This window comes from Theropithecus gelada, chromosome 4, assembly GCF_003255815.1.
Source record: "Theropithecus gelada isolate Dixy chromosome 4, Tgel_1.0, whole genome shotgun sequence".
Taxonomy (NCBI): Eukaryota; Metazoa; Chordata; class Mammalia; order Primates; family Cercopithecidae; genus Theropithecus; species Theropithecus gelada.
In genome coordinates this window covers 63,778,630-63,797,467 of record NC_037671.1, presented here as the reverse complement: position 1 = coordinate 63,797,467, position 18,838 = coordinate 63,778,630, and the positions used below count along the sequence as shown (strand labels likewise).

At 34.0% G+C, this 18,838-nt stretch overlaps 1 protein-coding gene across 1 annotated transcript in view; it reads left to right on the top strand.

Annotated features, from left to right (window-relative positions):
* The window catches only part of EYS (eyes shut homolog (Drosophila)), a 2,114,515-nt gene that overhangs the window by 997,894 nt on the left and 1,097,783 nt on the right, over positions 1–18,838 (top strand). Inside the window, exons 19-20 of the mRNA XM_025382342.1 lie at positions 11,039–11,210; positions 12,148–12,226. Of these exons, the coding sequence (XP_025238127.1) occupies positions 11,039–11,210; positions 12,148–12,226 (251 nt within the window). The remainder of the gene's footprint in view (positions 1–11,038; positions 11,211–12,147; positions 12,227–18,838) is intronic.

Below are 18,838 nucleotides of genomic sequence, written 5' to 3'. Positions count from 1 at the left end.
GAAATAAGAGAAACATACATTGTAAAATGTCCCAAATTTTGTTCAAAGCCCCAGGATTCTTTAAAAGTGATTCCATTTGTCGTCTTCTAATCACATAATTTTAGGCCATTCAATGTTACATTTTTTTGATTATAAAAGAAAGATTTCAGTGCTTATGATGTATTTTCCTTACGTAGAAGTATAATTTTAACAAATAATGGCAATTAAAGATTATTTCATTTCTAATTGTTATAAAATACAAAAAAAAATGCAAGCTACTTTGATTCAAAAAATTTAAACATGAGCTCACTGATATGAGAAACATTTTTATTGTTATATTTATCTTCAGAGGTAATAATAAAATTATGGAATGATTGTTTTGACCTATGTATAACCTCATGTTTCTATGCCTCACTTGATGGCTCATACAGTCTGGATAGTTGCAGAAGAAATGTTGGGGCTGCTAAGAAGGGTGAGCAACAGCAACACCCAATGGTTAGTTATAGAACATTTCAATATTTTTACACTAGTCATGCCGGTACATCCCACTGATTATTAGCTTTCTTTATGTCAAGCAAAATTGTCCTAAAATTCATATTTTAAGCATAATTAAAATGTTTTCCTAGCTACACACAGGTTACCTAAAACCAAATATTTTCATGAAATCATTATTCATTTAAAGAATCGTTTTGATGGCAAGCTGATTTTTAATCCTATTCAGTGTAGTCCTACTGAAATACTTTACCATGTAAAGATTGTGATGTACATATAACTGAAATGGTATTGTGGTATTCAAGTACAACAAATAAGGTATGCATACTCAGAAATAGAGTTATATGCATCAATGTTTATATGTAATAAGCCATAAAATTAATCCTAATGATCTCAATTCTCATTCTTATGAGTTGGAATGGGGAATGTGGCAGGGTCTACTGTTGGAGCTCAATGATGCACATAAGAATATTTGAGGCACTGATTTAGACAAGCTTAGAGCAATTGTCTCTAAATAGTGTCCTTTGAAATACTTTGATTGCAGTAACTTTGTGTAGACACATTTAATCCTCACATTAGCCCTATGAGATAGAAATCATTATAGCATATACGGTTAATAAGACTTCATTTGTAGCTTTGTGAGATACAATGGATATCCAAAAACGCTACACACATTTAATATATGCATCTCGACTAATTTTGACATATGTATATATCCATGATACTATCACCAAAATCAAGATAATAAACATATTCATCACCTTCTAAAATTTTCTAGTATTCTGTCTGTGTGTGTGTGTGTGTGTGTGTGTGTGTGTGTGTTTGTGGTAAGAACATTTAACATGCAACCTATCCTAATATTCTAAAGTAAACAATAATATATTGGTAACTATAGGTACTATAGTTAATAACTTATCTGTAGAAATTATTCATCTTGCATAAATGAAATGCTATGCCCATTGAACAACCACCCATTTTCTCCCACTCCCACCCTCTAGAAACCACCATTCTATTCTGTGTCTATACGTTTGATGACTAGATACCTCATACAGACAGAATCATGCAGTGTTTGTTTTAATCATAACAGAACCTAGGAACTAAACAGTACTTTAAATAATGAGCTATTTTCTGCATTATATTAGCAAGGGTTAGAATCATTTGTTTGAAGTAAAATTTCCTGATTGTATTAATATTTATGTTAGTTGATAAATTATAGCCATGTACATGCATATGAATATGTGAAGTTCATAAGTTTTGACAATATTTTAACATGTTAATCAGAGTTAATACACAGGGTCCTCAAGTAATAAGTAATTATCTATTCATTAGAACAGAAGTCATCTATAAACTGTTACTTCTATTGTCTAATGTCTTTCATTTTTAATCAATCCTCATATGCCTGTTTGTACTTAGATATATTCTGTATATCTTCACCTTGAACAACTTCTCACTTTCCAAAGCTCTCAACATAGTTGCCTAATTAAACACGTGCCTTATTTCCCATAGCTTTCTTGACTCATTCAGAGTGATCTGAAAACAATGAGTAACTAATATGAATCAGAATATTGTTTTTGCTTGTCTTAGCAATTTTGTGAAGGATATTTTGAATGTCTTCTTTAAAAGTTTTTTATAATGACATAGTAATTGTTTTTATGACTTTTACAATAAACTGTGAAGTCCTGTAACATCTGGCCACATTCCTGTGGTAACAAAGTCTAGGAGAGAAGACTTCATTTAATTGTGAATTGCTCCCGTTCTTTTCATAAAAGATGTAGGAAAGTATAAGGATAAATAAGATTTAAATGAACATCATTATCATCATCATTTTTATCATCAAATATTTATTGATACTTGTCCTTTTCCAAACCTTTAAGGACTGCTGTAATGAATTTTAAAAGCCTCTATCCAAACCTGGGATATTTACAGACAGGAAAATAAAGCGTGAATAAAAGTTCCTTGGAGAGCCTTTGCAAACAGATATAATATTCTAATAAATTCTTTCCAAACAATGGGAATATTAGCAAATGATGGTTAATCAAATGCCAAATCTGTGCTGGTTTAATCCAGTACTTGATATATACTGCCAATATTTTTATTAATGATATACATTTTCCTAGTAACTACTTCATACACTTTCAATATTTTTTTCTTTAAGTTTTTTGACAGAAAATATTTTAAAAGTGTTCCTATGGAAAAGGAACTTTTTCATTGGTTAGGCTTCCTAAGAAAGAGACTGAAATTTACATGTAGATGAGTTATCGGTGACTACTTTCAACAGTAATGCCTGTGAGGGGAAAGAGAAGTAGGACTGGGAAAGGAAGATGGTGAGCTAAGTTGTAGTTACAACAGAAGCCTCAGTTGATCCCTCCAGGAATTATGAAATGGGGATGGCCCCTTATTGATCCATACTGAGTCGCCTTCACTCATTGCACAGCAGAGGGGAGGCCTAAACTTGGGCAAGGCAGACCCCTTTGGCCCTGCGATATTCAATTCCTGGGGAAAATTTTCACTCTGAACTTGCTAGGAGGTTCTGTTGCTGCTGTTCTGAATGGGGACGTGGAATGCTCATTACTTTATCTACTCTAGTCAACCCTTTGTGCTGCTCAGATCTGCCTGCTTTCTAAAATAAGTACACCTAATCTGAAAACAGATACACAAAATTCTAATTTGCCTCTTCCTGGGTAAATGGACAAGATCACTTTCAGGGATTACTGGGAAGAACTCCAATTTATTTCACCAAAGTTGGTCTTGGTACTAAGCTTCTGATACTTCTCTTTCTCCTCTCCTGTGCAAATTATGTTACCCTCATCTTTGGATAGAAAATATGCTGGCCTACTGGATTACCTGGTGAATTAATCTAGAAACTCATGCCTGATAGTTGATCTCCTAGTAAGGCTGTGACTTTTTTGTTTGTTCATGAATGACAATGAAGACTGCTCAGTAGATCACCTTAATGCCACATATTTTTATCCTTGTCCCTACTTTATAACAGCATCCTACTTCCCCCCTCTGCATTATCAGCAGCACTTACCCCTGTATCTTAGTCCATTTGAGCTTCTATCACAAAATCCCGTAGACTGGGTAACTTATAAATAACAGAAATTTATTTCATATAGGTCTAGAGGCTGAGAAGTCCAAGATCAAGGTGGCAACAGATTTGGTGTCCAGTGAAGGTCATTTTCTGGTACATAGATTGTGCCTTCTAGCCATGTCCTCACATGGTGGAAGTTTCCCCAGGCCTATTTTATAAGGGAACTAATTCCATTGATGAGGCCTGTGCCCTTATGACCTAATCACTTTAGGGATTAGGATTTCAACATGTGAATTTGGAGGGATCACAAACATTTCAGTCCCTATCATAATAAGAAACTTTTTTCCTTGACTGATAGTTTCTTAGCACAAAGAGCCTACAACAACCATACATTTCATAAAGGAATTCTAGTGGTATTCTCTAGCACAAGGATCTCTCCCCTGGTAATCAGTGCCTCTAGATTACTAGAGCCTATGTTTTCAGGAACGCAAAGCACAAATTTCCCAATTGTTCACAAAGAACAATTCCATGATCCACTTGATCCACTTACTTTTACTCCCCGGTTCCCAATTCCATATATTATACCTATTGGGAATAAAGCATCATATAAAGATTATTGATGTAGAGTGCATACTGCATTCTATAAGATGGTATTCCATCCCCAAAATCTCTCATCTCCAAACTGGCATCTCAGTTACACCTAGTAGGTTTTGGTTGGTGTGCTACATCATAAAACCAACAGATCCATCGTTATCTGATTGCTACCATGTTTTGCTGTAAAGTAGCTTCCTTGGTCCAATGAGATGTTATGAGAGCTCTCATATTGATGGATCAACATTACATAAGCCCTTGAGTAGTAATGCTGGCCAAACACCTATTGGCAGAGAAACAAGAAAGGCTGATCATTAAGTGTGTAGTGGCTGTGGTCTCTGTTCCTGGAAGATTGGATATCTGAGGGAAGCAATAGCTAACTAAGTCTTGGGACATAGGAGCCCATGTATTGGGTCCATGTACAGGCCTCCACATTTGCCACTCAAGCTACTCTGTTCATGCCTGTTGTACCACTATTGTGGTGGCTGATGCCAGAGAAGGACAGATGTTGAGTTCTGGCTGAGTTCTTTCTGTATGGTTATTTAATGCCTCTTCTTCATTAACATGCATTGCAGAGAGCTTCACACTTCATACCCACTCCTATTAGTCCAATATATGTCTCTTTCTCATATTTCCCTGACCCAGATAGTCTCATATTTTACCTTCCAGTCCAGCCATGTCATTTGCCACTACCTAAAACTCCATACATATTCTTATCTTAGGCTATTTCTACCCAAAGATTATGACCATGTCATGTGACTAAAGATCTGCCCATCAGGAGGATTTCCCTTTTGCTTTATCTTCTTGGGCAACCTCTTAATAAGACTTTAAGGAAGCAGCACTCCGTTTCCAGTTTATACCCATATACCAAGTCAACCCATCTATGAACCAAGCTCAGACTTGTTATTTTTCCTTCAGATGGCCACCAGGGAGGGCCCATACAAAAATAGTATGAACTTAGGATGAGCTTCTTTTGTGACAGAAGTACATAACTTAAGAGTGCAACTATCTGTGATCTCTGGCATACTCATACACAATTCCTGATGTTCTACCTACTGTAGATTGCTACTGGTCTTGCCAAATGCATTGGAAGTCCTGTACTTATGGATACTTGATGTCTCATGGTCAGATGTTTCATCTTAACCACTTACCCAGACTTATGCCAGAAACAATTTCTGAATTTCAGGATAATTATCTGCTATATATGTCTTAGTTTTGGTCCAGAGTCTCGGTCTATGATTCTTCCTCTGGCACTACTATAAATAGTATGCATCATATTTTCCACTACATATATCTTTAATACCATAGACTAGGCTTCTAAGATATATGGGCCAAACAGCAAAATAGCTTGTATACTGTCTGAAACTGCTACAGAGTTCCATTAATTTAGTAAAATTCATGTCCATTATCTCTTTAAATATTTATCCTATTATACTATCTCTCCCTTTTGCTTTAGGGATTCCAGTTGCAAGTCAGTTAGAACCTTCAATATTATTCTACATCTCTTAGAAGCTCTTTTCTGTTTTCTTAATCTTTTCACCTCCAATGGTTTCCTTGGGCTTAATTTATACTTCCTTATCTTCAAGTTCATTGGTTCTTTCCTATGTCCAGTCCACTGATAAGCTCATTAGATTAATTCTTAATCTTGTAACTATTATTTTCCCAGCATTTAAATTTGAATATTTTTATAGTTTTCATCTCTTTTGATATTCCTTATTGATTCAGTTATCTGTCCACCTTTTATGATATATTTTTAACATATGAGTCATGTTTTAAATAGATATTTTAAATTCCTTCTCTGATCATTTTAATCTCTCTGTCAGCTTTATCCTTATTCCATCCACTTTTTGTTGTTTCTGGATTTTTTTGTACATCTCATAATTTTTGATTGATATACCTTTAAACACTAAGGTTGCATGTTTGCTTAGATTATTTCTCATAGAATAGCATTTGCTGGACTGCCTATCTGGAAATCTTTTATATGACAGTTAAAATTGTTTGTTTTTAATTTAAATATTGTTCAAAGTAAGAAACCTTTACAAAACTTCATTTTGCTTTTGGAGCTCTTATGATTTTTTTAATTTTGTAATTCAAAATGTTTAGAAATATGAATTTGAATTTTTAAAGTCATTGATTCTTAAGTCCCTAAATTATGCAATTATCGTATGCCTGCATTAACTTGATTATGTCCTTTGTAAATATCATGCCATTATGTAAATTTTAGTCATTTTCAAAATGTTATCACAATTTGGATGTATTCAGTAGTAGTTAAGCAGATTATTTTGATCATTTACTACATGAAAAGTTTTGTATTTGGCATTTTCATGAAGTAAAAGTAAATAGGTATGATCCCTGTGCTCAAATAACTAGTAATAAAGTTTTGAAGATAAGACAATAATTCAAATAAATAAACTCCAAGGAGACTCTGATAAATGATATTAGCTGATATTCATTGGGAGACATCGAAAGGAATATTTAAAATTAACTAGAATTTTGTAGGACCTCAAACAAAAAAAACAGATTGCAAAGAGAGATGTGGAAGTGACATTTCGGGCAGAACTATCAGGAGCTAACATGGATATGAGAAAATATAGAGAATGTTTAATTTTAAGCCAGTTTGATAAAAAAAGCAGCGGTCCTTAGCTATGATTTACCATCATCTAGAGAGATTTTTAAAAATATAGCTTTTCAGTCCTGTTTCTCAACGATTCAGATTTGGGATTTTGTATTTTTAAAAACTCCACAGTTGATTGTATTATTCAATCAGGTTTATAAACCAGGAGATTAGAGTAGTTGATAATATCAGTCAGAGCAGCGACAAGAAAGGAAAGATTGGAACAGAGAATTTGGTTTTAGGCGAAGGAGACTACATTTATTTCTGGGGGCAATGGAGAGTTCATAAAGTATGTTTCAAGGTTCTCATATGTGAAATGAAAAAAAATAAGAATCAGGAAAGTGATTTTGAAAAACTTGTCTGAACATGTAATGCTGACCAATGGGAAGAAGTTGGGTAAAAAGGGAATGAAGAGAAAGTAAGAAAAAAAAAAAAAAAACACAGTCTGAAAAAAGACAGCTGATTGACATATATATATGTGTGTGTGTGTATGTATATAATAATATATATAGGAATATATATAATTTCTATTATAATATTGTTGATGCATGAAAATATTTTGCTGATCAAACCTGTCAGTTTATGAACTTAAATGGCTTGATTCTAAAAGGATTGTGTAATTTCCAATGTGAAAATATTCACTCTGGAGGCAGATGTTGAGGCGGACTAGTAAAGAGGATTTTCACATCAGTGAGATCATAGAAAAAACTTCAAATATCACAGGTAACCTTCCACTCTGCTTAAAAAAGGAATTGCCTGCATTATGAATGAAATCAAAAACTTTAGCACCACAAACTGAAAATTATTTCAAACATAAACTATTGTTGTAGCTCCAAAGCAGGCAGGCGGGGAGTTGGAAAGAACAATATGTTAGACATAACAAAATAAAAAAAAAAAGAAAAAAATGTATCATGGCTCTTCTTTTGTCAAATGAAGTCCATAATGAAATCATTAGATTTTGTGAAAATCATCTGCTATGCTGTGATGGAGGCGGCAGTGATGAATGCCAGGTCAAGGGAACTATGCAAGGAGTCTAGAACTGTGACTAACACATACATATGCATTAGATGAATTAATGACCAGTAAGGAGTACCTGGTATATAAGGCAATGTAGGCAAAAAAACTGAGACTGACACTTCAGCCAAGGCTTTGATCATGTCTAATAAATACTATTTTTTTTTACATGTGCTATGTCAAAGCATTGTTATCCTATGAAGATAAACAATTTTGTTGTAATAATAATCAAGTAGCCTATGTATTATTTATATATATATATGCATACTTATGAACATCTCTCTACTATGCTACAGTAGAGATATTTTTATTCATAGTTTACAGATGAATAACTTAGAGTTTGGATAGGTTGGTAATTATTTGTGGGAGATCATTGTGAACCAAAGTCCAAGACCCTCCACAACTGTGTGTCTTTTTTCACACATGAACATGTCTTTGTTGGAAGGTGAGAAAAAGCAGGGGTCCCATTAAATATTTCCCGTTGGCTGCACAGACACTCTTTTCGTTATGCGCCTCAGAGGCATCACCATCACCTCATTAGATTCTGACTCTCACTTTTGCAAGGACTAACAGTTTCCCCAGATTCTCAAGAACTGATTTGTTCATGGTTGAGAAGAGGCTGGGATTTCTGAGAAAACAACAGAAATCTGTAAAACAAAATACAAAAACAGGCACACATAAACCCAAACACACGTATACGACAAGGATTTATTTTTTAACAAATATTTGAATGTATGCAGTTTGAATGAGACAGACAAAATCTATGCTTTTATGAAGCTAAGCTTATCATGGAGAAAGACAGACAAAATGAAAAATAATATGAATAAATCTTATGGAATGCTAGAAGGAGATTATTTGTTATAGGAGGAAAACATAAAGCAGGATAATGGCAATTGTGGATTAAGACGAGAATGCAATTTTGTATCATGTGGTTGAATAGTCCTCATTGAGATAGTGACATTTGAGTAAAAACCTGAAGAAGATGTAGACTGTGAAATATTTGGAAGAGATTTCTTGGGAAGGGAATAAACGTACAAAGGTCTTATAAGAATAGCATGCCCAAAACTTTTGAGAAAACATAAGGAGGTCAATGTAAGTAAAGTAGACTAGTCAAGGGTGAGGTTAAAATAAGATGAAGTTAGAAAGGTAAAGGGGACTTTGATATGTATGAATCTGAAGGACTATAATGTTAAAAATGAGAATGGTTTATAGAGACCAAAATGTTCACATTGGCTAGTTATTCCATTCTTATCCTCTTTGGAGGCTACTTAGAAAGTCAAATTATAACCACAATTTTAATTAATGAATAAAACATTAGGAAAAAAAGATCCTAATATAATCTTGATGATGCTATCTCTAGCTAAATTGAGACATGTTTGCCTTTTATGGAGAGAACATTTCAACAGAGTGGAGTGTCTTTTGTCAAATCTCCTCATCTCCCAACATTGCTGGATGCATCCTGTCCCAAACTCTTTTAACACTTTCTGTCTCTGCCCCCACACTTTTGTTATAAATTGACCATCTATCTTTTTTTAACTGAAAATTTCAACACTGACTCTGCCAACACTCTACATAGCGATACAGAGACTTTTCACTTATCTTCCTAATTGGTATGGTGGTGTCTTTGGAACTGCCCAAATCACTAATTAAATATAATGTGGTTGTGATATTTTAATCAAGAACCTGAAAGCAATAAAATGTTAAACATGTATCAGACCTTGGCTAGGTTGTTTTTGGTGCATGCCTATACTCTATCAACCCAATAAACCTATGATGTACCAATTTACAAGTGGGAAACTTGATTGATTATGCTTGTACTAAATTTTATTGTTACAAATATCTGCCCTTTCCTGGGGGAGAAACAGTCTTTCCCATTCCATTTCTGTTGGACTTAGTCGTATAACTTGATTTGTAGGTGAAAGACTTAAGAGTCACTTACATTTTATGTCGTATGACCAAGCCCAACATGAAAGAGAAGTGTCTTTTTTCCTCTTAAACACAGATGTCAATATCCCAGATAGAGTATGATTCATTAACATTGGTCTCAGAGTGAAGATAATGTAGAGGATCGGTAACTCACTCTAATAATGGAGAGTGAGTGGGAAATAAAACTGTGTCATGAACCTCTGAAATTAGCATACCTGGCACATAGTAAGAGCCCCACATGTCAGCTATTTTCATTGTCTTCTTCATCATAAGAAGCTTATTACTTATCTTTTTTTACAACTAGGTATTACGTACTGGCTACAAGAACCATGTTTTCCAATTGGTATCTACGGTATTACTCAGCATAGCAACTTATGCACATATCAGAGTAGCTGCAGGGTAGGTAATTTAAAGTAATGATCAGAAGCACAAGTCAGAGGAAACATGATTTAAATTCTTGTTTGCTGTTATGGCCTGTGTGGCCTGGAAGTTTTACTTACACTCTGAATACTCACCAGTGAGTTAAGGTTAATGAGATCTGCTTATCGGTTTGATGAGCATTAGCTAAGATAATGTGCAGGAAGCCTTAAGGGCAGGGCACACCAATAAGTGCTCAATCAATGCTAGTTTTTATTAGTAGATGCTTGCTAGTAATGGATATAATGGGCAAATAAATTATTCTAACAATTCTACAATGGTTCTGTGCTCTTTCCAGATATTTCAAACATACGAAACACAATCTTGCTTTCTATTAAGCTCTGCTTATGTTATTATCTAGATGTTTTCTATCTGTAAATTATTGCCTGCTTAACAACGTTTTTGGGTTAACAGGAAGTTTATTTTTTGGTTTGGTACCTCTAGTTGAGCATAGAAGTGGTTCCTGGTAGGTGCTTAAAAATATTCGCTACTTGGCCTTTGAAAATCCCAAGTATGTAGCCAAACTTAGATTTCATTTAGAAATCTCAGAGAGCCCATTAATGGATTCACTAAAGCCAAATTTAGAAAACTTCAAACTCATTCTTAATTCTTATAGGTAATAAATGTTTGACTCTCAAACACCATTACAAAAAAAATTATGAATTAGTATTCACAGTGACAACTTGATATAAATCATTACTTCACTAATATTCTCAACAAACATTACAATAAAAACAATCTCCTCAGTATATTAAGCTTGTGCTTTGTTTTTGTCATTCACATTAAATTATTAATCTGGATGTTCACAGACCTAAATATATTCAACCTTGGAAAATGTTTTATTTTGCTACCAAATATCAACTTATCATTATAGAGAGAGGTCTTTGTTTCTTGGAGATGTTTACCATAATGAACAAACTTTTGAGTTTTGTATTTAAATAGTTTCATGTTTTGCCTTGTCTGTTCCCACATAGGTATCAATTGTGAAATAAATCTTGATGAATGCCTATCAGAGCCCTGTCTTCATGATGGAGTTTGTATTGACGGCATCAATCATTATACCTGTGACTGCAAGAGTGGGTTTTTTGGAACACACTGTGAAACAAATGCAAATGATTGCCTTTCAAATCCTTGTCTACATGGAAGGTAGCTATTTTTATTTTTTTTATTATTAGCTTTATGAAAATATATTTAACTCACAATATTTAAGGCTTATTGTCAAGGGAAAGTTGATAAAGATAATTTTAATTATGCTGTTTCATAAAACAAGAGCTAAGTACGTTTAATATGACAGATGCTGCCAGTTTTAGCTAATGCAATGTACTGATACATTATCTCTGCCCTTCTTTTATTTCTGTTCATTAGCATAAAGTAATTTTCTATAAATGTGGATTAATTAAACTTTAATATATTTAAAGGTAACTGCTCATGGTAATAGAACTAGCAGGTAAGATGATGAGACATTCTATTATTTGCTCTATGGAGAGATAATACCACACACTTAGTATTTAAAATGTTCCTAAATAAACTGGTTCTTTCATCCCTATGTGTATGAAAAGTATTTTATGACTCTATGAATCTGTGTAATAACTCCTCTGATCATGGATAAAATATTGGTTAATACACATCTAGAGTGAAGGTATTTCTAGGAGATGCAGGTGGCAAAGAAGAATATATCACAGATGCACCATGCTGCTTGCTTCTGCGTTACTTTTCTTTTCTAATTCTGCCACCTACTTTGTAAGCAGGGAAGGGAGAAAGAAGGTTGGCAGCTCATTGCAATGCAGCCTGGCCATCGCTAACTTCAGTTTCTCACATAAGCCCTAGACATACTTTTTATCTTTTAAAACTGTTCGTTCTTTTCATTGCCATGGGGAAAATGGCAAAAATGAAAATTGATCCATTTTTTCAGTCCAGTCACCTTCAAGGATAAGAAACCCAGGAATAAACTCTGCTTTGTATTGCTCATGGGAGTGCTTTTTTCACCTGAACTAGGAAAGAAAAGTTTAAATGGTGAAACTCCCTTGAAGTTATGCTTTGACATCTACTTATTTGAAAATTTAATTCTAATTATGTGTTTCAGGTGCACAGAACCTATTAATGAATATCCATGTTCATGTGATGCAGATGGGACTAGCATACAATGTAAGATCAAAATTAATGTAAGTCTTATAATTTTATTAAAGCTATATGACAAAAATTTTAATTTAAAAGAAAAATCAAATGGCTTGCTGTAGATTTCGAAGTCATTTCTTCCACAGTTGTTGATGATTTTACTGTTCTCTCATCTTTCCTCTGTGTTATTCTTTGGCTGCTCCAAACAAAACTACAAATCATGGCTTTTTTTTTTTTTTTCCCACCTTTTCCTTCTTTGTCTTTTGTTGTTACAAAATTCCACAATTCCCTTCCCTCCTACCGACTGCCCCACCAAACTAAATCCTTGAAGTATCCATTATCAACAGTTGCTCAGATGGCTTAAATTTTACCATCTGCCTCGTCCTCTCTGGTCTTAGGAGACAGAGGTATCTGTGGATATGTAGGAATGACATAGGATTCAATTAATGTAGATATCACAAGGAGAATATAAATACTGGATGTATATATCAAGAAGTGGGCAACACCTTTAATATTCTCAGGATATGTCTTTCAATCTTCAGGAGTCTCATGTGGTGTGATTGACATATGGTATTTTATATGGGATGCATCATTTGTTGAGAAATGTTGGTTGACTGAAGATTGTGACCGTTCTTGGTAGATGAGAATCTTGTGAGCCTTTTGGAATCCTTGGGAGTTCTTCCAAATCATTTTTGATTGACAATAACATAGTAAAGGGAGGATGCATACAAACTAAAAGCTTTTGTCATTGTGAAACCATGGATATTTTATTATATTCTTTGTGTCTCTCTCCCTAGTCAGTAAAGCATAGCTATACTAGTTCTGACATCACAGGATCATGTGTGAGAATGCTCATGAAACACAGTAGCTATTCAGTAAGTGGCCCTTTCAGAGACGGGTGATGGAGTAGTTAAATGAGAACCAGGATTGAAACTCTGTATTGCTACTTACCTACTGTGTGTTCTCAAATTACATTTATTTTGAAATTATGTTTTGACGATTCAATAAAAGTAATCACAGTAACTACCTCAGGTTATTGCAAGAATTAAATGAGATAATGCATGTAAAACAATTAGCACATTTTCTGACACAGTTTTAAAAAGCATAGTTATCTGTTGATATTGTGTTTATTTTGTTCTGGATTGTGAAAGCCATTCTTGATGTGGAAAAGGAAATGTAATAAATAAATTCCCTGGTAGAGAATGAATGAACCATACGTCCTGTTTGCATTACCACAAATATTGCCTGAAGTAATCTCTAACACCATATTTCTTGATAGTACAAATATCATATTCTTTGTTTTGAATTAAAATATCAGTAAATAGACATTTTTGACATATGTATGTATATATGCATATACATACATACATACACAGCCAATATTATGAGAGCAATTGTTAAAATTCTACCTAAATGCTTATAGATTTTTTCCTAATATTGTTATTTTAGCATAAGAGCAAACTCATTATACTCAGTGATTTTTTTGTCTTAGAAGTATATGTTAGGAGTCATTCCATTAAAATGCAAAGAGTCTTGATTCATTCTTTTTAACAGCTATAAAGTATTCCAAATAAACATTGAAGACCATGTTTACCTGATGAGAGTATGAGCACACCAGCTTACCTATATCCTATTAAATGAAATCACTTTTTACAAAGTGTTTACTAACTTCATGAGGAAAATGCAGTTTGTCATTATTTTAATTTACATTTTCCTAGGTTACTATCAAGATTGAACACCTTTCTATACTATTATTTGTCATTTGTAGTTCTTTGTGCCTTGCCTACTTATAGCCCTTTTTGCTTATTTGCCCTTTACTTTTTGATTTGTATATATTAGTTTAAATTATAGATAAAATCTACTAGGTTCTGAAAAAATGCAAATCTTTTACAGAGTCTGGACACCCTTACTTTATACAGCTTATGAATTGTGAGATTTTCATATTTGTCTTTACCTTTTCCTTCCTAAATGGGCTTTGTCACTCTCCAAAGAAATCCTTCACACTGTAATATCTTAAATATATTTTTATATTCTCATTAACTACAATTATAGAATTCATGATACTTTTAGTGCTTTAACTCATAGTGAATATATTATGATTGATAAAAACTAGAAATCTAACTTAATGGTTTCTTTTAAGCATAATGATTTTTTCCAAGAAATTTTATCAAAGGGTCTCTTAATTCTTTCTTGATTTGGAATGCTTCACTTTTCATATAGTAGATTTCTATATATGGGTTAGTTTTTGGACTATTCTGTTTCTTGACTTTTTATCTCATTTGTACTAGTACCATCTAGAATAATTATTATAGTTTAATAATTTTTTAAAAAATCTTGTCATGTTTCACCAATGCATTAAGTGTACTCTACATGTAATTTTGCTCATTCCGTAAATCTTAGATATTGAATGTCTATAAGAAATTGAGATATAATAATCATTAGATATACGTCCTACCTCACCAGCTCCACATGGAAAGTGATCTACATCTCTCTCTCATGCTGTATCTCTCTATCTTACTTACTAGCTGACCTATTTATTTTAACTTTCTCTGTGGTACAATGCTTAGATAACACACTCTGAAGGAGATTCATGAACTGTTTTTCAAGGCTAAAGACTCAAGAGAAATGGAGAAAGATAGGCAGTACTAACTGAAAAGTGCACTCGAGTCAATATAGGGCAAGGTGTTATATGTGAAGTTCCTTAGGAGTGGAAAAAATATAGTTTATGTTAGGGCTGGATGGGCAACAACACAAGCAAAATTGCTGTGATGGTTAATATTGAGTGTCAACTTCATTGGACAGAAGGATGCAAAGTATTATTCCTGAGTGTGTCTGTGAGTGTTGCCAAAGGAGATTAATATTTGAGTCAGTGAACTGGGAAAGACAGACCCACCCTCAATTTGAGTGGGCACAATCTAATCAGCTGCCAGCTAGGCTAGAATAAAGCAGGCAGAAGAATGTGGAAGAACTAGACTGGCTGAGTCTTCCAGCCTCCGTTTTTCTCCCATGCTGGATGCTTCCTGCCCTCAAACATTTGACTTCGAGTTCTTCAGCTTTTGAACCCTTGGACTTCCACCAATGGTTTGTCAGGGGCTTTCGGGCCTTCAGCCACAGATGGAAGGCTGCTCTGTCAGCTTCCCTACTTTTGAGGTTTTGGAACCGGACTGGCTTCGTTGCTCCTCACCTTGCAGACGGCCTATTGTGGGACTTCACCTTGTGATAGTGTGAGTCAGTACTCCTTAATAAACTCCCTTTCATATATACATCTATCCTATTCGTCCTGTTTTTCTAGAGAAACCTAAAACACTTTGTTTTGTTTTTTGTCCAAGTGACAATTAGAGGGAAGCTTTAAAAATTAGAATTAATGCTGGAGAAAAGCAAATGCATGCCTGGGGAGAGAACATATGCTATGATTAGTGAAAAAAAAAAAATGTAATTTAAGTTCTGGATGTGCACACACAAACAGAAAAGTAAAGTGAGAAGGGCAGCATAGAAAGCAGATATTTTTCTTTCAAGTTTGATAAGACTTAGGAGGATGACATGTATCCTCATGCACCGTGTGTATGTACATGGAAGCAGTATTATTTTTAAGATATCAAATAATAAATATATATGTTATGAACTAAAATGGAAAAAAAACTAACTGCAGAATTTAAAAAAATCATGACTTTCTTAGATGAAGTAGAAATAAAAGAATGTGTGCTTTAACTCCTAGTGAATATATTGTTATAAGCAGACTTAATATAAAGTAAGGACTCATGTAAGTTCTCTAAATAAGAAGGAAAGAATTAAAGAACTGTGTATAAATAGCAAAGACATGGAATCAACATAGGTGACCATCAGTGGTGGATTGGGTAAAGAAAATATGGTACATATACACCATGGAAAACTACAGAGTGATAAAAAATAATCGTGTCCTTCACAGCAACATGGATGCAGCTGGAGTCCATAAAACTAAAGTAATTAATGCAGGAACAGAAAAAGAAAATACCCTATGTTCTCACTTATAAGTGGGAGCTAAACATTCAACAACTGTGGAGATAAACATGGGAATAATAGACACTGCGGACTAGAAGAAGGTAGAGGAAAGGAGAGGAGAATGGTTCAAAAAAATGACCTATTGTATACTATGCTCACTACCGAAGTGCAATACACCCGTGTAACAAGACTGCACATGCGTCCCCTGCATGTAAAAAACTAAGTACGCACACATGAGTGCATGTATTTGTGTTTCTCTGAGTGTGAACTGAAATTTATGAGCTTTTAATTTAATATAATTTACATTTTGTCTGCCATGTATATCGTGTATGTTTTTCTATTTTTTGTTATTCTTTCACTAGTACATAGTGGATTCTGGCATTCAGAAAATTATTTTCATGTATCCAAATTTACTTTATTACAGAACTCTAAAGGTTCTGTGAATTTTGACAGGTTTAAAAGAGACTTATTTAACAAATTTTTCTCATTCTTTTTATTTGAAATTAAATGATTGAACCATCAGAATGCTTTCCAGGAGAGGGTTTGAGTTTTGAGTTTGAGTCCATCCCCCCTCAACAAATGGTCAGCTTTTTCCTACAAATTATTTTAGAGAATATCACTATCCTTTAATTAGAAACAAATCCTTAAAATAAACAAGATATTGCAAAATGGGAACATTTATTACACACACACAGAGTACCTTGCTTTTTCACTTAATCAACCACAGATTATTCTTTTATATATATATATATGTTATATTATCTATATATTCTATACTAACATATATTCTACTTTCTTCTTATTAATATTCTATTGTGTGGAAGTACCATATTTAATCAGTACCCTTTTTTGGATATTTAAGACAGTTTATTGCTCTTAAAATTCTTTCTGTGTTTTAGGTGCAGAAGTTTGAGTTCATTCTATGCTATTTCATAGCAGAAAATAATCAGCACTAATTTTAAGACCCCCTCTTGCTCATTCGTTTGTGTGTGCCCTACCATACTTGTGTGTTTATTAGAAATATTTTATTGGGTATTTGTTCTGGTAAAATGTGAATATTACTTCTTGGTATATGCATCCTTTGTTTAAATAAATGCCACTATGCTCTCTAGGTATTTGTCCTCTAGCTATTCCACTATTTGCCCTCGTCCCTAAATCTTGAATCCCTAAGTTAGGGAAAGCCTGTGAATACTCAGCAAAAGTGAGCCCAAACTTGGATCAGAAGAGTAAAACAAGTGGGGGTAAGAGAAGTTGCATTTCCTTTTCCAGCCTCTTTTGACTACCAGCAGCAAGCACATGTCACTTACAATGCTACAGATTCCGTAGTTACATCTGATTGAAGTGTTCTCAGTCTTTTGGATTGCCCAAACCTGTAGCTTGCAAAGTAAAAACCCACAGAATTAATGAGATTTTGAATATACACATTTAAAAACACTTGACTACACTAGCAGTTCTTATTCAGAACTGGCCAAAGTTCACGGAATTCTGTGAAGGTTAATCCCCCCTTTGCAGGGGGAATGGTAGGGACTTAGTAGGTACCTTGTTCTGTTCCCACTCTTCAAATTGTACTTCTCTCTCTATCTGTTTCCCTTTCTCCAAGATCTTAATTGAGGAAAGCGTTCCACTACTCAAAACACTAATGCTAAAAAATAAAACGTGATGCCATGAGAGAAGTGTTATGCTAAAGATGACACTGGGTAACTTCCTTTTCTAGGAAGTTCAGAGATCACAGGACAACCCTGTGGATCTAAACCACATCCCTCAGAAAGAACACAACTATCTGAGTCAGTGAGATAACTGTCACATTTACTAGCCCAGTTAGTACTTTGCCCTGTCTAAGAATTTCACAATGAATATATCACTGCCCTGTTCCTTTCATGCTCCTGTACATTTCCTGGCATAATATTTTCAGTACAAGTTGAATGAATATATCACTGGGGTCAAGCTCAGTTGTCTAGATTGCCCTGGTCTGCAGGATTCCTCCCGGCTTCCATCTCTTTCTCTAAATACTCAACCTTTTATATATTTTATTTTCTGAAATTACTTTAGTGAACTCTTTGGGAAAGCACTTTATTATATTAAATAGAATATAGCAAAGCAATATAAATGATGATGAACAAAAGGAAAGGCATCCTTTTAAATTTTTAAACCAGGAAAGATCAAGAACTTTAAATGACAATTTGATTTCTTCTAAAAAGAAATTGCCTTTGTATTTCCCATTAAGCTTTCTAATTAATTTAGTAAAAGATTCTTGAAACCCTGGAGACAGAACTTTTGGCAGTCTAAAAATGATCCCTGTCTTCCCGTGGTAGATACAATTCAATTAGTTTATGTAATGTTTTCTAATAAGTCATTCCATACATATCTGGAAATAGAGCTAAGGGAGAAACATGTTTCCATGACACTCCCTGTGGAATTCTGCATTTCTATTCCATAAATAAAACTGCAATACCTACAGGATAGTCTACTATGTGCCCTTGGTTTTTCTTAACAAGTTCACATTTTCAGCAAAAGTGGAACAAATATCATAGCATTTGTTTACAAAAACATACTTAGTTCTATCACTTGTGGGGGGTGGGGGTGTACAAGATTACTATCTAAGTTCCAGGCATGACTGGAATATTATACTGAAGTGCCCAATTCATTTCTAATTGAGGATGACACTAATTAATCTCTCGGAT